The sequence below is a fragment of the Gopherus flavomarginatus genome, chromosome 3, assembly GCF_025201925.1.
Source record: "Gopherus flavomarginatus isolate rGopFla2 chromosome 3, rGopFla2.mat.asm, whole genome shotgun sequence".
NCBI lineage: Eukaryota > Metazoa > Chordata > Testudines > Testudinidae > Gopherus > Gopherus flavomarginatus.
Window position 1 is genome coordinate 19,765,496 of NC_066619.1, and position 22,085 is coordinate 19,787,580.

Sequence of the window (22,085 nt, forward strand, 5' to 3'; positions counted from 1 at the left end):
CACCCCCCACTGGGACACCGTCTGGTCTATAGCTTTACTGGTGAACGGTGGCCCTCCATCGGTCTGGATCTCTTCGGGTGCCCCCCAGGCAGCAATTACCTGGAGAAGGGCTACAGAAACAGCTGGTGCAGTAGATCGCCTGAGGGGAGAACACATTAACTGACGAGACCCTAGGTCAACTATTACAAGCCCCTTTGGATACTGTTTGGCCCCCGGGAGGGGGCCAATGAGGTCCATCTGCCAGGTTTTACCTGGGCTAAAGTGCTCAGGGCTATAAGCACCATGAGCATAGACAGGCTTGTTAGTGACTCGTGCCTGTTGGCAGCTCAGACACCCTTGAACAGCTTGGGTGCACTGCTGCCTAGACACGCTCGATGTTCGTCTCCCTCGGTCAGTCAACAGCTGATGTAGGGCACGGGCAGGCAGGTGCCCCCACTCTTTATGAAGCCAGGTGATGAAGGGATCACTGCAAGAGATAATGTTAACCTGGGATATGTTACACTTATATTCTCGGAGTTGTAGATCCAGGCTGGAATGAAGAGGGTTACTGTCAGACCTGTGTGAAGGACAATGAGTAACAAACCATGGCAGCTTGGACTGTGCTGCCAGTTGAGTAATCTGTGCCCATATTTCTTCATGAGCGGTGGGCCGTCCTTCTCCCATCAGGATGGACACGCAGTAGCTTGAGTCCACTCCTAGGACCACGCGTGTTTTCGGGTGGGCTGCCACAATGTGAGAGGCTGCCAGTAGGACGCCTTCTGCTTCGGCCTTCTGAGCTGAGCTGGAAAAATCTAAGGGTTTAACTTTGAGGGTGTTACAGGTAGCACACAGCATTCCTGCTCGGGGAGAAGGCGATGTGCCCCCATCAGATACAATCCAAGGGGCATAGGCACTCAGTTGGGCAATAGCCCCCGGCTCAGTGGGAGCTGCAGTGGAGGAGGACTTGAGGGCCCAATGTCCAAATACCTCCTGGGCCTGGTAAACGAGTCGCTCCCAGGTAGCAGGGGCTCCCTGGAACTGGGGGGCCGGGGTGAAGGTGAGGTATGGGAGAAGCTCCACATGAGGCCCCTTTAGGGTGCCTGTGGCAGATTTACCCCGTGGGAGAGCACACTGGACAGAAAGCATGGCAATGCCCACAGGCCCATAACGATATTCGGGTCCTGACAACTTCCGGGCCTGATTGTGGACAGGGAGGTTCTCTTGGGACACAGTTACGGCCACATGGTCTGAGGACACAGTGAGGGTAATCTCAATAGGGTTGGTGGGATTCCATCGAGCCAAGGTGGGCCCAGAGCCCAACCAGGCAGCCAGGGAAGACACCGCCTGCTCGGCCTCTGGTGTCCAAGGGGTTTTAATGTACCTGGCATATTGCTGCAAAACAGATAGTTGTGGCAACAAAGCAGCAGGGAGAAACTGTCTGTGATAGTTAATTACACCTAACACATGCTGCACTTCACGTCTGGGGGGAGCCACCCCCAAGGGGAAAGAATTCGTGAGTGGGTGGTAAGTTAAGTGGCGTAGCTGTCCCTTTTCTACAGTAAAACCTAAAAACTGAAAGGTAGAAGTAGCAGTGAGGACACTTTTAGGCAAACTGAGGTTCCACCCATCGGTGGATAAAGCGGCCTGAACCTGTTCAGTGACTTTTTGTACTTCAGTTGGTATGGTGCCAGTTATAAGAATGTCGTCCACGTAATAGACAACATGAATGTTGGGGAGGGATGGTACCTTCTCTAATGTGCGGGTTAGGGCCTCACTGGCACAGGCAGGTGAGTTTTTGTACCCTTGGGGACACGCTTGCCATTGGTACTGGGCTCCCTGGTAAGCGAAGTTTAACAATCCCTTGGGGTCATAGAGGGAGATCTGATAAAACATATCTTTTAGGTCTATTGTACAGGCCCATTGGTTAGTGTCGTCCAGTAGGATGCGTTCTATAGTGGGGATATCCCATTTGGCGGCGAATGCTACTGATCGTATGTGTTTGTTAGCGGCGCGATAATCTATAACCATCCTGTACTCATTGGTTTTGTGTGGTTTTGGGATTCCCCATGCACTGGACAAGTATTTGCTCGCTGACACACGCCGAATCTTGTTATCATTAAGCAATGTTTCAATGAGCTGGGCAATGTGTGGTTGACCTTCTGGGGCTGTGGGTATGGGTCTGTATTTCCAGGGTGTGGGGTTGAGAAGTTCAGGTTCATGGGGGGCACTGGCACCCGATAGGGTGACTGGTAGTGCATCAAGCACGGCTTCGGCCAGTTTAAAACGCCGTAGCTCCCGAACCCCAAGGAGTGGCATGGGTCCCACTAGGGCCCGAAATGTTACTGGTGTGTGGCCTATGGATGCGTGTACCTTTACTTCTGCACGGGGTTCTGTGCTGTTGAGGCCTTGCACATAAATGGTGTGTCCTGTGGGGGTGTGAGGGACGTGAGGAGGAACAATGGACACCTGTGCCCCCGTGTCCAGCAAAAAGGGGATGACGAGACCCTTGTCAAAAACTAGCGGATAATAGGGGCGGGGGTCCCCTTGCCGGGTGCTGGCCGCCGCCAAGCACCCGGCCATTACCCGTTTTTTGGCTGGGAAGGTTCTGAGCACTCTTCCCATCCCAGAGCTATGGCCAAGGCTCTTTGCTGCTCACTATTGAGCTTACGTACAACCTCCTTAGTGAGGCCCTTGTACAATAAGAACCCAAAAATTTTGCGTTCTGTAAATGAATGCTGTGAGTACTGGGGCCTGGGTTGTGAACTGGCATGTGGGGGGTGTGGACTGGTGTGTGGTGGGGGTGGACTGATGGGTAGAGCTTGGGCTGAGGGCCATCTTATTTTCTCGAGGGCTTCATAGAGTCGCCCAATGGGGCGCCTAGCATACCCCCTTAGCCACAGAACTGCCCCAGTGTCAGGGGTGGTACTGCTATCCATGGCTAAGTCAATGGCAGCTTCGTCTATGGGTATCTCGGTGGGGTCAATAACGTGTCTGAAGGCATTGACCTGGTTAATCTGAGCCTGAGTAAGCCCCAGAGGGTGTTGGGTAGGGGACCACAGCATGATGGACCCCCCTGCGATGGCACATCTGAGGGAAGAGATGTCCTTGACGCTTCCTCTGGGGACTTGGATCCCTTGAAGGGAGTGCTGTAAATGGAAGAAGGCCAGTGCTGGGGCGGTCAGGGGCCATGCAGTGTTAGATATTACCAGGCTCCCTGAGAGACCCCTGGACCAGCTACTGGTCCTGGCTAATACTATGCCCTCTTCTCTATCCACTAACTCTTGTCCGTTTTCCAGAGCCAGGCGGCCTAGCCACAGTAGTGGTGGCTCATTGGCCCCCCTAGCGGTGTCCGAGATGAACTCCTTCATCTCTGCTTTGGAGCGAGGTCGGAGTTCGGTCACCTGTGTGGTATTGCCCTGGTTATCAATCTTTATACGACTGATGGATACCGGCAGGGCTTCACCAGAGGTGACAGTGGGTGCAGGTTCATGGGCTTGGGCCTCTAGAGGGGCTGAAGGTAGGGCTGGGTATAGTGGGGTTTTCTTGAGGGGAGATGAGGCCTCTGGGTGGGTATATGGGGGTGGTTTTTCAGGGGATTTATTGGGACTGGGCAGGCTAGAGGTCAGCGGTGGTCCCTCCTGCCTAGCCTGGCTAGTGGCCTCCTTGGCTGAGGTCATTAGGGCCCCATGGAAAACAGTTTATCAAGGGCCTAAGCCAGGATCTCATAGGTAACTGTGGCTACCTTTTGGGGCTTATATATGTCATGCCACAGTTTCTTGGGCTTTCGAATTTCATCCAGCTTCTGCACCAGTTCTGTTAATATCTGGTGGGTGGGGGACCCCTGCAAAATTCGAGGTTCAGGGGCGAGCTTAGATGGAGCCCCCCCGCAGGCTTTCACAACCCTTCCCACCTCTCTCCAGAGGCGGGTGGGATCTGAATCTGCGGCTGGCTCTCCTGCCTTAGTGCAGACTGGCCGGAGGCTGGAATCAGCAGGGCTGGCCCTGAATGTGGGGTGGCAGGTTAAGAGGCACCCCACATCAGTGAGCCCCAGGTGGGTGGTATACACCCTGGAGCTCTGGCCTTTGCCAATAGTACAGACCCATTCTAGGGCCTTAGGCTGCTGTTTACTTTGCAGCAAGTGGTATTGTAGGTGGTTGGTCTGATCTTCCTCTGTCCCAGAGGTCTTGGCCTCTTTCCAGGGACAGGGAGGGCAGTAATTGTTATCCCAAGATCCTGTTCGTGACGCCATGTCCCTGCCTGCAGGTATATGGGATCTTGGGGAGCAATTACCACACAGGTGGGGTGCAAAATAAACTTTATTAAGAAAATGCAAAAACAGGGAAAATTTAATAGTGAGGGGTATGGGGTTTGTTAAGGTAGGCAATTGGGGAGGGAGTTCTTTTAGTATAGTATAGGGGGTTTCAATAGTGGGGTACAATACAGTTGGTAACCAACTAACACTGAAGTATAAATGTAACAGGTAGCTAACAATTTCTAGGTAAAGGGTGTGTCACAGCAGCATATAACCAACTAACAGTTATGGGTAAAATGTGTTAAATAACCAACAACTCTAGGTAAAAATGTGTCACAGTGGTGTAAATATAAAATGTGAGGTGTGTGAGAGAGAAAAAGGGTAACCAATGGGGTTTTATGCTAGACTTCAGTAATACAATTGAGGTTTGGCAGCAGTAGGAGCGGGGTGAACACGTGGGGGAAGGGATTAAAAGAGAGAGAGAGAGAGAGAGAGAGAGAAAGGCAGTGGTAGAGGAATGAGGTTAGGGGATGGGGGAAGAGGAGCACGTGGTGGAGCAGAAACCAAAGATAGAGGCGCTACAGAGGGAGATTTAAACTCAGGGAGACACAGAGAGCAGACAGGCTGCAAGTTTAAACAGCAGAGAAACTGCAATGAGTGACTGGGGAGCTCGGGGGGGGGGGGGGGGGATTGGGGCAGTGGGAAGACAAATTCAAATAGTAAAAACCTTATCTATCCCCTAACTTAATCAAACTTATATAAAATGACAAGCAGCTACAGAATACAACCAGGCAATGATTTTCTAAACTTATCTTAACCAACAATTAGGCAACACAACAAATATCACAGAAACTTACAAGCTCTACAATCTTAACAAACTATGACTTATTAAATTAAAAAAAAACAAGACCTATGGTGCACCTTATGCTATGGGGAGGTTACAGAGGGCAGAGTGGTATGTATCCAGGACCCAGCTCCCAAGGAAGCCAAGGGATGGTGGCTACAGCGGTGGATACAGCTGAAAGCAGAGAGCCCCAAGGCAAAGCCCACAGGAGCAGAGCTTAGCAGTGGCAAAGAGCCCTGTAGTTTAAGAGAGGTTTTAAGACACAGACCAAGGTTTAGCTTGAGTCTGTGTGCTGGGGAAACAGAGCCAGCAGCTAAAATAATAAAATAAAAGTATAGAAAGTTTTACAGAGGGATTCTTACCAGTCCCCAAGGCAGCAGCAAAGGCAGAAGCAGCAGCAACATCAGAAGAGGCAAGGAGGGTTCGGTACAGTCTCAATAATTAGGAGATCTCTCAGGTAGCAATTCGTTCTTCGTGGGAGGGGTTTCAAAAACGGGGGTACGCTCAAAAATAAAACGAGAGCGGAGAAAGGACCCCCCAGAACCCCTGGCTGATCAGACCAGGCAGCAATGCAGGAACCTTTCTGAGGTGTGTTTCAAAAATGTCTGGTTTTAAAGGCAAACTTGGGCAGTTTCCCACCAGTAATCCTGATAGGCTCCCTCTGTCACAGGGGAGGGGGCACAGGGGAAAAACTGAAGGTAAGCCCAGAGACATGCCTGGACATAGTCCTGTGCAATAGGTGACTCAAGAGCACATGAGACTATGACTCATGCCCAGGATCTTAAAACCACAATAGGCCTTGCAGCTCTGGACATTGCCTACCCTACACCAAGCCCAGGTTCAACGAGGTGATAACAGGACTAACCCTTTGAAAAGGGCAGTGGTCCCACTTAGCATGCAGCACAAGTGGCCATCCCTTTGAGAAGGGCAATGGCCCTGGTAAACAACTTAACAGCCAGGGAAGGGCGGCCACAGGAGAACAGAAAACAAAATGGAGTCTGGGGAAACAAAATGGAATAGGGGAATAGCTGTAACGGACAGTTTTCAGTGCTCTATTCTCCTGACCAAAGATTCAGTTCTATAAGCCAAGGCCAAAGTGGGCTTATGAGCCTCTAAGTGGCTCAGAATAGTGGAGGACAGAGCACCACAGCAGGTGTAGAGCCAGTCCTGACTACCATTTTTGCTGCCTCAAGCACAAAAAAAAAAAAAAGCCACCTGGACTGCCAAAGCATGCGCGCACACAAAAAAAAAGCCACCCGGATTGTGCTGCCCCAAGAATGGATGGAATGCTGCCCCTTAGCATGTGCTGCCTCAGGTATGTGCTTCCTCTGCTGGTGCCTGGAGCCGGCCCTGGGTGTAGTACACACAATTGGTGTCGAGTACACAAAACCTCTACTTCAGTTTGTGAACGAATAATGGCCACTCCCAAGTTGCCTTTCTTTGCTTTATCTAATAGGTCACATGAGATTATGGTTGTAAAGAACAGTACTTCAGGCCATGTAATTCTGCTCCATATTTTGAATGCGTGCTGGATGAGAGAAACTCTGTATGTGGAATCTCTTGTCATGCAATTGGCTTGTTGTACTCTGGCAAGAACTAGAATGATCCAGTGAATTTTCTGTCCTCTCTCTGCAGTGTACAGAACACAGACAGCTTGGTGTCTCCTTTGACTAGACTGTCACAAAAGCTGACGCTGCTAGACTTTTTTAAAAATTCTTTTGATCTTTCGAACGTCAGAAGAGGCCAAATAGCCTCTTGCAGTCGCTGGGCTGCTTCGTATTTGTCAAAGAGCACATATGTAGGTGAAACTGTATTGTATTCGGGAAGCTCTCACAGCCATACAGATAACAAATGGAAAAAAAATTGAATTTCAGGTTGGTCAAAATTTGTTAGTTAAAGCAAGCTGGCACTTCCTTATTCATGTGCCAAGGGCGATAGATTCTGTTCTTATCGAAACTACTGGAATTACATTGGTGCAAATAGGAGTATCTAAGCACAGAATTCGACCCAGGGAGTCCAGCTCAGATGCCATGGTGATGCACGCAATACAAGAGTTTGAATAGAATAGAACCTCTTCTACACTAAGGATTCACTAAACCCCATTTATAAGGAAGCAAAAGCTTTTACTTATGAGGAGTATGAAGATTGAGAGGCAGTATAAAATGGCTTGCACATACATAGTCTTTCATCTCATGATCTCAAAGCATTTTCCAAAAGTAGGTATGTACATGTAGTTACCCCTATTTTATTTATCAGCCTCCAAGGGATTGCCAACCTGATTCAAAGTAAAAATAAAAAAACCCACATTGCATTTACTATAAAAGTAAGAATAAAACACATCTGATAACAATAGGCCCATATAATTCGTGCTTGTTAGAGAGATTGATGGAGCGGACCACAGGGAATGGGGAACAAGATATCCTTTGCTTTATATCGCAATAGAATTTTCAATGCCTTGTGACCCCCCCCCCATTTGCCTTTTGAGACCCCTGGAGGTCATGACCTTTGAGATGAAGAACATTGTTACAGATAGTTCCCCTGCTGCTGTAAATACCCAAGATAATGCAACCAGTCCTTAGCAGAACTTGGAATGCAATCCAGGTCCACTGAATCTCAATTCACCCTTGTTTTCACTGATAAACTATGGTGCCTCAAATTTTGAAGTTGATGCTAATCTGAAGATTTGATTTTTTATTTTTTTTTAAGTTGTCAGATTTGGGACAATAGCCAATGTCTAATTTTCATAAGTGCTTCTTTGAAAGAACAGATGGTGAACATGTTCACCATCTTGCAAAACTGCAGTTTCTTATCCATCAGGCACATATGTTAGTGTAGTATTGACCAATTAAGAGTTCACTGTCTGGTTGCATGACTCTCTGGGCTTGCATCTTCAAATTAAACACAACAGAGGGCTAGCTGGGACCCCAATTGGTCAGAACTACTGTTAAGAACTGTGATCATCTTTCCCCAAACCAGTAAGAGCCATGGCTACTAATAAATGGCACTTGATCTTTGCATACTACCCTCGTGCTTTCACCACACTGTGTCCTGCTGCCCAGGACCTGCTGTGATTATTCATCAGTACAGAATGATGCTAGACCTTGTAGTGTAGACCTGAACTGCTTAGGCAGGAACCAGTGCCACCGAGTGCTACATCTTTCCTTATTGCTTGGGGGGATGGTGGGGGTGGGGAGGGAGTTCCTAGTATTGAGGTTGCCATCAGCATAAGGAGAGAGAGTAACTGAATAAATAAATGTGACAGGGAGAAGTATGATGAAGTAACTAATGTACCTCCTAGTTCTGGGCAACCAGATCCAGCAACTCAAATTACTGCAAAGAAAGCAAAAGAGCAGTTTCAACCAAGGGCAGATAAGTAATTAACATTAGGAACAATTTACCGAGGATCAGGCTGGGTTCTCCATCACTGGCAATTTCTTAAATCAAGATTGGATCTTTTTTGGAAAGAGATGATTTAGGAATTATTCAGGGGGAAAATTTCTATGACCTGTTATACAGAAAGTCGGACTCGATCACAATGGTCCCTTCTGGGCATGATTTCTATGAAAAGAAGAGGATAATCAGTCAGCTCCTATGAATATTTTTGATGTTGACCTCAAATTCTATAACTAAAGCTGTACAAAGCTAGTACACATAGCACTTTGGAGATTTACTGTACTACTTCCATGATAATGATTCCTGGCATACTGTAGTTCCTGTCCTGGTCTGGAGAATAATGCTTCTGTTGGTTGGGAGTGTGCCCAGCAAATAGCGGCTGACAGAGAGAGAGAAATGTGAAATAAGATATGCTTTGTCACACAAGGATGAGGCTTCGCAACCACCCTTTCCTCTCTGCTGAAGCTGTATTTAGGTTTCCCAAATAAATTCTGCCAACCTGCAAAGGCCCTGCTGTGTAAGTAATGAGAGATTAGACAGCTGTTGTGTGGGGCAAAGGAAGTCCCTGAGAAGTGTCACTATTGCAGCTCTTTAGTTCTAAGAGCATATGCTTGGTGCAAGCTGAACAGGCCTGGCAGATCTTGTTCAATGGTTCTCACTCTTACATGACTCTGTACTATCCTCCTATAAATTAATGATTTAAATATTTGTAGCAGAGGTGTATGATGATGCAGCTTCCATAGATCTAGTCCATTGTTCTCTTTAGACACAGAAACACATTAAATTCTGAGCATTTATATTATAAATGATAGTTGGTTTTGTGTTAACGTTACCTATTTGGAGTCTATGCAGAATTCTTACCTACCTTCAATACTTGAATAACTTACCAGATGTATACACACTCCCGAAGCAAGTAACTACCTGAACATATGACCTTCCTCATGCCATTCCCAACCAGTAATAAGGTTTTAGTTTAATAAATACTGTTGGTTTAATAATTTTTGTTCTTTTTGGCGGGGGAACGTAGAGGAAGAAGCGGGAAGGTAGGGAGTCGAGCTGAGTGAACTATTTCTGTTTTGGGTACTGTGACTAGAGTATGACCATGCAAATCATTGTTGCTACCACTGTTGTATAATTGCAGTGAATCTTCTATAAAGTGTGACGCATAGCTTGCAAGCCGCTTAACCTTTTCTGGCCAATTGACCCAGATTCAACCCTTAGATAATGTTTTGTGTTTTTTGTTAATCTCTAACAATATATTTGTAAACACACAATGTAATGAAACAGTCCCTGTCTATGCTGTATTCTGTTAATTCAGGTTTCAGAGTGGTAGCCATGTTGGTGTGTATCAGCAAAAAGAGCGAGGAGTACTTGTGGCATCTTAGAAACTAACAAATTTTTTTGGGCATAAGCTTTTGTGGGCTAAAACCACTTTCCACTTCATCAGATGCATGGAATGGAAAATGTGCCAGCAATGTCCCTACATGGACACACATCAGATGTCAAGAATTATAACATTCAAAAACCAGTTGAACGCTTCAACCTCCCTGGACATGCAATTACTGACCTAAAAATGGCAATTCTTCAACAACAACAAACTTCAAAAACGGACTCCAATAAGAAACTGCAGAACGGGAATTAATATGCAGACTATTCAAGTCTAATTTTAACAGTGCCCAGTTTGTTGCATTTTGATTTGGTCATTTTAAGGTGGTACTTGGCTTTTATACTGGCCAGTTCCAAAATGGAATGTCATTTTGAAATGAAATATTTTGACATTTTTGAATGTCACCTTTTTTTTTTAATTAGCCAAAACTATTTGGTGAATTCAGCACCAATCCAAGAAATACTTCAGTTTACCCAAAATATATATTTTTAAAGTTTTAAAAAGCCTTCATACTAAAAATTTCACCCATCTCTAGTATACACCACTTGAAATCTACATGACAGACACATTCTGTCCATATAACCATGCCAAAGAGTAAACTTGGCTTTAGATGTGTTCTTGCATTTAGTAGTGACCTTTGGACAATTGCTTACTGAAATTTAACTTAAATCATGGAATAACAAAATAGACCACCTCCTACCTATGTACGTAAGTCTAGCACTGATCGTGTCATCTGATCACGTACAGCAGTTGAGCTCTGAGATGGAGTCTTTTTCCTGTTGACTGTCTCCTTTTGATCTTGAAGATACAAATTTCTTTCTTGTACGTGGAAAAGGAAAACACTTTCTCCCCCCCCCCCCAGATTTTGGAACAAGAAGGTAAATCCGGTTTTTAAGCTAAGATGAATTTTCTCACACACCCTCCCATGAAGCATCTGTAGAACAGGCCACACAACGTGTACAATACAGAGGGGTTTACAAAGCCGTTTGTAGGAATAATTCAACAATCTAGAGGAATGTTTTGATTTTAGCCTGGAAGGCCTATTGCATACCAAATCATCAAGAGAAAAGGATGCCATTTTCCTCTGTTACCCAGTTATATTCTAAGTGATGTGAAGAAGACTTAGTTTGTGTCTGACTTTCCTGCAACATTGGTGATTTTTAAACAGTGCAAACCTTAGCAAGTGGGAGCTTCTTTAGTGTGAAGATTGAGTACAGATGGCATATCTGTTGAACAATTAATAGGATTTTTATTGTCTATAGGATTAGAGGAATTTAAAGAACATGCAACTACATCTGCATTACCCTTTTTTCCTTTTAATTTACAGTAAAATAATGGGTTGATGAGAAGCTTGTATCCCTAAATTTTGGTGTTACCCTGTGGCTACCAGAAGGTACCTCCTATTCTGTCTGTGGCACATCATAATCTAGTCCAGGGGTTCTCAGACTTGACTGCTCTGTGACCCCCTTCTGACAACAAAAATTTCTACTCAACCCCACAGGGGACCGAAGCCTGAGCCCCACTGTCCCAGGTGGTAGGGCCAAAGCCTGAGCCCCATGGCTTTGGCTGGAGTAGAGGTCAAAGCCAAAGTCCCAAGGCTTCAGCCTGAGGCAGGGGGCCTGTAACCTGAGCCTTGCTGTACAGGGCTGAAGCAGTGAGCACCAGCAAGTTAAAGCCAACCTAAGCGACCCCATTGAAACGGTATCGTGACCCACTTTGGGCTCAAACAGCAGGTCAGGAGAACTGCTGGTCTAGTCTCTTGTGGGCTGTAATACTTTGGTATAATGTTGGTTGACGGGTTTAGTGTGCTGCTGGTGCTGCATGGGAGTGGTGGCCTGTGACATACAGGAGGTTAGACTAGATGATCTGGTGGTCCTTTTGGCCTCAAATTCTGACTCAATTGAAGTATTTGAAAGTATAATTGAAACTGTCCCAGCCTCCTCCAACTCATAAAATTTAAAAACTAGACTAGCATTGGCCATGCTCTGAAACTTTCAAACTAGGATTTGAGTTCTCATGTTACATGGGCCAAAACAGGGTTTCTCAAACTGAGGTCGCCCCTTCTGTAGGGAAAGCCCCTGGCGGGCCGGGCCAGTGTGTTTACCTGCCCCATCTGCAGGTCCGGCTGATCACGGATCCCACTGGCTGCGGATTGCTGCTCCAGGTCAATGGGAGCCACTGGAAGCAGCGGCCAGTAAGTCCCTCAACCCACCCGCTTCCAGCAGCTCCCATTGGCCCAGAGCAGCGATCCACGGCCAGTGGGATCCGTGATCGGCTGGACCTGCAGACGGGGCAGGTAAACACACTGGCCCGGCCCTCCAGGGGCTTTCCCTACAGAAGCGGTGACCTCAGTTTGAGAAGCCCTGGGCTAAAACCTAAAACTAAAGGCTTTCTTCCTCTACTCTCTTCCTATGTAAACATTTTAGACAATCTTGAGTACAGACAATAGCAATTAATTAATTAATTCAGTCAAATGAACAACAGTTGTGTTTGTTTTTAAAATTAAATATACTAAGAATTCATTTGTCTGAACCCAGTTATACTTCTGGCTTCAAAGAATTTAGACAACTTCATAGAGCAAGTGCAGGCAAACTTTTTGGCCTGAGGGCTGCATCAGATTTTGGAAATTGTATGGAGGGCTGGTTAGGGGAGGCTGTGCCTCCCTAAACAGCCAGGCATAGCCCATCCCCATCCCCTGTCCGACTCCACTCCACACTTCCTGTCCCTTGACTACTCCCCATAACCCCATCCAACTCCTTCTTCTCTTATTCCTGACTGCCCTGCCCCTGGGACCTCTGCTGCATCCACCCACCCCTTCTCCTTGTCCCCTGACTACCCCTCCTACCTCCCCTTCTCCTTTCTGACTGACCCTCCAGGACCCCTGCCCACATTCAACCCCCCCTGTTCCCCACCCTCTGACCCCTCCCAACCCCTATCCATACCCCTGCCCCAACCACCACTCTGAACTCCCCTGCCCTTTATCCAACCCTCTACCCAGCTCCCTATCCCCTTACCACACTGCCTGGAGCACCGGTGGTTAGTGGCGTGGTGCATCAGGATAGGTAGCTGCGCTGCCCAGCTGGAGCCATCCACACCACCATGCAGCACAGAGCACCGGCTCAGGCCAGGCTCTGCTGCTGTATTGCCCCGGGAGCTTGAAGCCAACAGCCTGGAGCATTGTGCCAACGGCGGGGGAGCTAAGGCTATGGGGGAGAGGGAACAGCAGGGGAGGGGCCAGGGTCTAGCCTCCTGGGGCAGGAGCTCAGGGTCGGGGCAGGAGCTCAGGGTCCTCGCAGGAGGATACTGTAGGCTGTAGTTTGCCCACCTCTATCATAGAAGATAGGTCCATCAGTGGCTATTAGCCAAGCTGGTCAGGAATGCAACCCCAAGTTCTGGGAGTTCCTGATTCTCTGTTAGAAGCTGGGATTGGACAACAGAGGATGGATCACTCAAAATTGCCCAGTTCTGTTCATTCTCTCTGAAGTATCTGGCATTTGAGCAGTGCCAGAAACAAGATACTGGGGTAGTTGGACCATTGGTCAGACTCAGTCTGGCTGTTCTTATGTTTATCACCATTTTTTAAAACCTGTTCTTCCTCTCTCTGCAGGTTCATAAAGATCAGCACTATGACTGATGGGGACTATGACTATCTGATCAAACTCCTAGCCCTGGGGGATTCTGGGGTTGGGAAGACGACATTCCTTTACAGATACACAGACAACAAATTCAATCCAAAATTCATCACAACAGTAGGAATAGACTTTCGGGAAAAACGTGTGGTAAGTTTCTCAAGTCGTCAATGTCTTCACTTCTTCCAGTTTCCAATAGTGTTGAGAATGTGCTTTATGTAAATGTATACCATACTGAAAGGTTTACGGTGTGTTGAGAATGCCTTTTCTGCTTTAGTTTCTAGCTTGAATCCAGTCAAAATTAGAAGTGAGGTGAGCGAGAAGCTGTTGCCCTCAGATGGCTACCTGGTATCCTAGTGGGGTATTATGTATTTACATTACATTAGTACCAAAGGCCTCCAGTGGGGCCTCCTGTGCTAGCTAGCTGATGTACACATTAGAGACAACCTCTGCCACAAATTTAGTTTGCAGCCTAAAGAGAGAAGGTGACAGGAAAAAATAGAAGGGGAAAGCACAGCAAAAGTGTCTAGTTTAAGATCACATGCCAGGTAAATAGTAGAACTGGAAGTAGAACCCATATCTTCATACTCCTGCCCAATGCTCAGTCACCTAGATCTGGGGTTGGCAACCTTTGGCATGCGACCCATGAGGGTGATCCGCTGACAGGCCACGAGACATTTTGTTTACATTGATTGTCCGTAGGCACAGTTCCTCGTAGCTCCCATTGGCCGGGAACAGTGAACTGTGGCCACTGGGAACTGCGGGGAAGTGGCAGCCAGCATGTCCCTGTGGTCCATGCTACTTCCTGCAGCTCCCATTGGCCAGGAATGGTGAACTGCGGCCACTGGGAGCCGCGGGGGGCTGCGCCTGCAGATGGTCAATATAAACCAAATGTATTATGCCCCTCCGGCAGATTTCCCTGGTGGGCCATGGGTCGATAGTTGCTGACCCCTCAACCAAATACTGCCTCCTAAGGTGTTTATAGCACCAACTATTGACTTCTTAGTTCAATGTACAGCCACATTACTAAAGTGTGACAATCTTCATGCCTCCTATATAGGCTACAGTTCTACACTTGTAGAAGAGAGTGGGCTAGCTTGTACTGTGGTGTATTTGTTCCTTAATGTTAAATGGAAGATAACAATCTTCCATGCTGTCAACCTGATTCCTTTCATGTGTACTAACATTCATTACCTCTGTTTTAATAGAACACAACTATTGTGCATATCCACAGACCTTGACAAAAATGGATATTGTTTTTAATTGTACAATCTAGGAAAAAAAGTTCTGTCTTCAGATAAGAATGCTCTTTGCTTGCCTGAAGCACAATATCAATCATAATAAAGCGTAGGATCGGAAATCTGGGCTCTGTTCCTAGTTCTACAACTGACTTGCTTTCTAACCTTGGATGTTAATACTTGCCTAACTCAAAAGGAAATGCCTAAACTCACTAGGGTATGTAAAGTGCTTGCATGGCATTGCAAAGTGTTTTGGATGCATTAACCATAGCCAGAATCGAACATTTACAAAAAAACAGGTCTTTAATGCACAGCAGGTCATGTTAAAGAAATTAAATCTAGGAGGTGATTTCAGCACATTTGTATACTGAGATGAGCAGCATCAGGGTCTAAATGATGGTATTAAGTATACCCAATCATCTTCAGAAGACAATATTGGTTTTCTGGTTTTGAAATATTGTTTTTTAAGAGGCCCTTTGAAGTGGAATATTAGTGAATGTGAATCTCTGTAGCAAGTATAAGTTATATTTAATAAACTGACTTATTCTCCATTTGTGTTTGAAGAATTTTTTTTTCAGTACAGCACTATTTGCTAAGGGCAAAAATTTAGTAATGGGAAAGACATTCATAAATTTAAGCAAAAGACTATTTTTGTATTGACTATACAATCCGCTGATTCTACTCTGTGTTTGTCAGATATACCATAGCAGAGGACCGAATGGATCTCCAGGAAAAGCCTTTAAGGTCCATCTACAGCTCTGGGACACCGCTGGGCAGGAAAGGTAATGTACAGAGTTCATCATCACATATCCAGTTAATCATTTATTTTTTCTAGAATTCAGACAGGTGAGTCAGAAAAAACACAGATCTTCTGTCACAGATTTTGGTTTTGACAAATGAAAATCCACTTCTTGTTCCTGAAAGATAATTTTTAAACTGTTGCTGTTTTGCTGTGATCATACCGAAATACTGTATTCACTTCTTTTGTAAGCTTCCCCCTAGCTACTCTGGAATAGCAGTAAAGTTCATGGTGGTTTGTTAGCATACAGTATATGGCTTGGCCTACTCTTGATTAAATATTGGCTGTGCCTACAGACAGGAAGTGGGGAGAGGGAGGGAAATCAGTCATGTAACGGGAAACAGTATTGAGGCACTAGAGTGGGAAACAGCCTAAAACAACTCATTAAATGGAGAAGGGGAAACCATGAGTACAAGCTGTCTTCATGCTTCTAAAAGGAACTTGAAAGCACTGAAGGAAAACGGCTTACAGCAAAATTCAGTGGATAGGAGAACAAAATCAGACCTGAGGAAAACAAGTGTGACTGCATTGTCTGTGCCTTTGTCACCTTTGTGTGGCTTCCACACCTGGAAACACTAATTTTGGTTTGAACCACCATGTTTCCATGCTTCCCTTTCAAGCCCTCCTGAAGCACATAGTGTAATGTTTTTAAAACCTAAATTGCCACCATCCCCTGAGAGAGGTCTCAAAATAAATGACTGGCAAATGAGGAACTGGATGCATGCTAAATGTCACAGCTAAAGCACCTATCCCTGTGTCCATAGTCTCTGTGGTCTAAATTTATAAGTTCCTCAAGGTGGGACCTTGTCTTCATACTTTTTGTAGATCGCAAACACACTTACTGTGGCACTACATTAAAATTGGCCTCTATTAAGACACGCCCATTTTTCTGGTTTGAATCTGTCCCATTGTCTCTTTGACAACCACATTTAGCCATACTGTATAAAAGGTATCACTTCTACAAAAGAAAGCTTATGGTAGCACTCATGCAGCTAATTTGTCATTGGGAAACCTCATACCTGTGTGGCTCTCTTCTGCAGCAATAGTTTGTTTTAATTTTGATACATGTGCCCTGGGGTATCCATCTACCACATCTGCTACTGATAGATGTGCCAGATTATGTGGTGGCTTAAGGTAGAGCACCAAATTCCATTTTCTGTTTTCTAGCTCTGTATGAAAGTTTCTTAATGTGTTTGGTTTTCTAATTTATTTGAGACTCTGACTTGTGGTCCTGTGGCAGCAAACTGGGGCTATATTTTGAGTGCTGGGTCCATGGCTTTGTGGAAAACCTGCAAAATGTTTGGTCTTTGTGCATTCAGAGATGACTCAAAGTTTCATTGAGCTCAGGTTGTCAGCTGCAGGTATATCAGGGCCTCTGTAGATGAGCTTCCCAGTAAACTGTTCTTATTCTAAACTATTATTAAATGGCCAGATACTTCTAACATGGTATAGATGAAAGGTGGTGGTTATCCATCAAGTAAACGTTTCCTCACAATACTCTTCTTATGTTCATCAGTTGAACTGATTTTGTGTCCCAGTGATTAGGGATGCACTCAATGCATCTGTATTCTTGTGATTTTTAAAGCAACATGTTAATTTTTAGGCTAGTCCAAAGGACAGAGAATTTGAACAAGGAAAGTGGTCATTGGCCAACATAACATTCTCACACATCTAAGCATCCTCTGGTAAATTACATCCACTTTGATAAGTAGCTACTGATAGCTATGATAAACCTAGCCAAAAGGAGGGGCACAGGCTTTTGACTATTATGAGAACATTTGGCTGATAAATTGTGCAACTTCTCTGGGTTTGGATTTTATTTTTTTTAAAACTGCCTGTTGCAAAAGAGATTCAGTAAAGCGTTTGTTTTTTGTTTTTTTTTTTTTTTTTTGTATCTCCCCTTTGATGGATGGTGGGTTTTTTGTTGTGTGTAGTTTTTTGTTTGCTCCAGTAAGTCATTCACTAAAAATGATTACCTAGTAATTTTAGAGGTCAGTCTGTGTTAACAGAGCTGCTTATTTGTTTCTTCCTTCAGATTTCGAAGTCTCACCACAGCATTTTTCAGAGATGCCATGGGCTTTTTATTAATGTTTGATCTCACCAGTCAACAGAGCTTCTTAAATGTCAGAAACTGGATGAGTAAGTAAAACCGAACAGCTTGCATGTATCCGATAACTAGCAGCTTTTTGTGTTTTTTAGGTTACTGTATATTGCATGTTTTCATTTACGTGATGTTAACTTCAAAGAGTGGTCCAATATTTTTCAGGTGGTCATAAACCTATGGCTTGTGTAGGTGGGCTCTGAAGTCCCAGCTCTGGAAAATTACATAAACTTGTTTTGCTTTGCAGAATGCTCTGAAGTTTATCTATTCCTCTGGCCTTTTCTGGGATGGGTTGGAGGTTGTGTGAAGAGGTTTGTAGTGGTCAATTTTTTGGACTTGTAAAAGAAAATCATTCATACCATACATGTGCTTATTATGATCTTATGTACTGATTATGGACTGTTACATTTTGTATTATCACTATTTGGGCCATGTTGCATTGTCCTGACTATTTTTTTTAACTTGTATTTTTATTTGAATAAAGCAGGGTCTCTCAAATAGGGGTCGCTGCTTGTGTAGGGAAAGCCCCTGGTGGGCCGGGCCGGTGTGTTTACCTGCCCCTTCCACAGGTCTGGCTGATCATGGCTCCCACTGGCCACAGATTTCTGCTCTGGGCCAATGGGAGCTGCTGGAAGTGGCATGGGCTGAGGGACTTACTGGCCGCCGCTTCCAGCAGCTCCTATTGGCCAGTGGGAGCCACGATCGATTGGACCTGCAGACGGCCTGTCAGGGGCTTTCCCTACACAAGCGGCCACGCCTGTTCGAGAAACCCTGGTATAAAGGATATTTATTGGTCTTTAATACAGTCCAGTGCCTAAGATTTGGTTAGGAATTTCATCAGATTTTAAACACCGCCTATCAAACAAAATGAGAAATATGTGTATTTTAGGCATATTTCAGTTGAGGGGGTTATTTTTATTTTTGCAAGGCAGAAATATCTGATGTAGATGCAACATGTGAGATAAGCTGAAGCGAGGGTTCTAACAAAATTGCTGGAGAGCATGTACCATCCTGACTTAAAATAAAGGTGTTTAAAAGATAGTGGGGGGGTGTATTCCTGTCCAGTACGGGTTAAGCTATTATAGTGGAGAAAAAAACAGCATGCAAAAGGTGACCAGACTTAATTTCAGGTTGTGTATAATTCAAACTTGCTATTTGATAGTAAACTAACTTCTGCGTGCCAGCTGGGAGTATTCTGGCCTGTGCATACAAGTAGAACACTGTGAAAGGCAATATGTGAATACAAATAAATCCCTTCATAGCAAGCTACAGCTTTATTAATAGAAATAACAATAACCATACTCCCACTTCATTCTGCTATTTGGCTACTGGAAAGTTAACGCATTGGACTCTATCTGCTTCAGTGATTCCTTTGCCACACTGCTCCTCTAAATTTCTTCCACATATTAACATATACTGCAGCTACTCATCTTTTCTTACTCCCAAGTTTTGATGTAAGAAAAGATAAGCATCAGGAAATTACTTAAATATTGAAACCAGTGGATCTACATAGTTGTATCCTAGCTGAAGGTTTGACCTCAATTTTCTAAATAACTGCTTGTGAAAAGTATTTGGCATTTATTTCTGTGATCTCCTAATGGGTTTCTTTGCATAAGAAAATGTCTGTCTGTACTAAAAGAAACCTAACCAAAATGTACTGATGTCTGTTGTTTGTAGACTGGAGTACTGTATGTAGAACACATCTTTGCATTTGATTCTTTTTTTTTTTTTTTTTTTTTTTTTTTTTTTTTTTTCCCCTAGGTTGTATAGCGGGGAAGTGAATAGTTCAGTGGAAATAAATTCCTAATCACATCTGTTCCGTTTTCCCCTGTAGAAAATTACTTTAATGAGTTAATGTGTTATGAAAAGTCCATATGGTACAAGGATTCCTTTTTTTGTTAGTTTTTGTGTTTGTTTTTTTTTAAAAATCTTGGCCTATTTAGTGGCATTTCAATACTTTTTTTACTCTAGGTTTGGTTTTTTGGTTTTTTTTTTTTTTTTTAGGTCAACTGCAAGCCAATGCATATTGTGAGAATCCTGATATAGTATTACTTGGCAACAAGGCTGACTTATCAGATCAGAGGGAAGTCAATGAGAGACAAGCACGAGACCTTGCAGATAAATATGGGTAAGTAAATTGTGATGGAAAATTACTCCAGCTGATTTCTACGTCAGTGTAATGTTTTTAAAACCTAAATTGCCACCATGCAGTTTTGAAATTTGGGAAACCAGTTAGATTGGTTAGAGATTTACAAACATTGACATGCTATAGACATTTAGTCTGGCGTCCAAAATCTTCAACAGTGCTGCCCACCCTATCACACTTTGAACTGAGTGGTCCACATGTTTCAAAGTTTAACAAGTTAGATAACACTGTAGAAGTTGAATCTTGTTATAGCGCATTGATGCTTAAACAAAATATAATTACTTCAGAGCTACATTCTAATTCAGCGGGTTAGTCCTGAGAACTAGGACAAAAAATCAAAAGCACGTGCCCTAAAAGTCTCTGTGAGAAGGGCTGCATGGCTAAGGAGACGGGTAATATGCTCTACCCTTCATGATTGTACCTAGTATCCACAAGATCTTACAAGAGGCCATGAGTGTGTTACATTCTCCACAACTCCTTTTCTATTGGACAATTTAGAATCATCATCATTTTGTATGATCGCTCATTGTACTTTTTTAATTTCATTTTTTAAAATGAGCAATGCTTAATACAACAAATGCCCTCTTCTAATTACAGTAAACGTGGTTAGAATTTTGGGGATTCATAGTATGAACATTTTATTAAAACTAACTCTAACTCTTACATTGTTTGAACTGCCTGCTAAACTCAGAAAATAGTGTCTCATTAAACAGATAAAACATGCCTCCCTCCCCCCCACCCCCGGATCTTATTCACTAGGGCTTAATGTGGCTATTCAGAGAATTTGAGCCAAAAAAAGATTAGGAAAGCTGAGGGACTACAACAAGCAATCAGACAAAAAATTCATAGTTTAGATACATGAGGAGAAGTAGAAAACCTAAGAAACTTGTCCTTAGTCAATTAAGGAGTAAGGACACTGCAGAGAAGTGAAAGGGCTGCATCAATTTGCATAAGAGTATTTGGGGGAGATCAATAAGATTTAAGGGGTCAAAAGTCAGAGCACTGGAGCAAATTGCCATCTATTTCTGTTGCTTTTTCTAACAAGTAAAATGACCATTCTTCTGAATTCCAGGTTGGATTTAAGAATGAGGAGGCTAAGCTGCTTGCATAAATAGATAATCTCTTATTCAAAGGACTGGGGAGTAGCAAATGTTGTACCTATCTTGATTTTTTGAAAAAGCATTGTTCATACTTTACCTGATTGTGAATAAGCAATACTGATCTAAACTAGTTGAAACTCTGATCAAAAGCAGTAGAGCTGTAAACCCCTAGAACATAATAGTGTAATGCAGGTTGGCTTCTGTAAAGGAAAACCTGTCTCATCTCTAAGGATTCTACGCTTGTCTATAAAACAGTGGAGAACCAGTTGCCCCGATGCTTTGACAAAGGTATTTTGAAAAAGTCCTTCAAAAGAGATTATTAAAGAAACTAAGTTGTCAGAGTGACAGTTTGTTGCTCGTGACAATCCTGGATCTCAGACAGAGAATGAAGTAAGAATGAATAATATACTTTATAGCAAAATGTGAAGAGTAGTGTAACCCAATATTCCATAATAGGGCAGTACTGTTTAATTGATGATTACATGTTATGAAATGCAAGTTCATTCACATTTGAACTACTCATACATACTGCTGCACTCTAAATGGACTGTAACAACTCAAAAGTGAACTGGTAATAATGGGTGACCACTCAATGGGAATTTCTGCTTGCTGTTGCTGTTTGACAGCTGATGCAAAATACTTGAATGCACAGAGGACGAGAAGAAAGCAACAATACTGAAAATATACTGCTGTTACATAAACTAATGGTGTTCTGTCCCCCGGCCCCTGCCCCAGAATGCTGTGTTCAAATCTGGTCATTCATCTCAAAAAGGATACAGAAGAAATAGAGGGATTTGTGAGGTAGACAACAATGATCATAGGGAAGTTTTCCCATCTTCCTGAAGAGACTAAACTCCTCTTTGAAAAGATTATATAACAGGGTGTGTATATTTTAAAAATCCTCGTGGCCACTCCTACTTACCTGTTCTCCGTATGCGTTCCATTAAAATCAAAAGGCAACAATTTAAAATCTGTAAAGCAGGAATCTACTTGTGGAACTCAGACACAGGATATCAAAGGCAAAGATCATACTGTCCACAGCTATATTAAACAGAATCCAAAAACAAAACCTTCAGATTGAAATTAAAACCCTCTTGCTCCCCACAGGAAAAATTTAATCCTATCGCATGATAGTTATTGAGAAGGTAACCTATCTAGTAGATAATTGTTGTACCTTTTTCCTGATGCTCTGATAAATGCTTCTATTGGAGATAGGC

General features: G+C 44.0%; 1 protein-coding gene across 5 annotated transcripts in view; it reads left to right on the top strand.

The window, feature by feature from the left end:
- The window catches only part of RAB27B (RAB27B, member RAS oncogene family), a 204,567-nt gene that overhangs the window by 175,516 nt on the left and 6,966 nt on the right, over positions 1-22,085 (top strand). For all 5 annotated transcript variants that reach the window (XM_050944785.1, XM_050944788.1, XM_050944790.1 and 2 more), the window contains 4 exons: positions 13,463-13,634; positions 15,419-15,504; positions 17,557-17,660; positions 19,627-19,750. In XM_050944785.1, coding sequence (XP_050800742.1) covers positions 13,482-13,634; positions 15,419-15,504; positions 17,557-17,660; positions 19,627-19,750 — 467 coding nt within the window. In that variant the 5' untranslated portion in view covers positions 13,463-13,481. The remainder of the gene's footprint in view (positions 1-13,462; positions 13,635-15,418; positions 15,505-17,556; positions 17,661-19,626; positions 19,751-22,085) is intronic.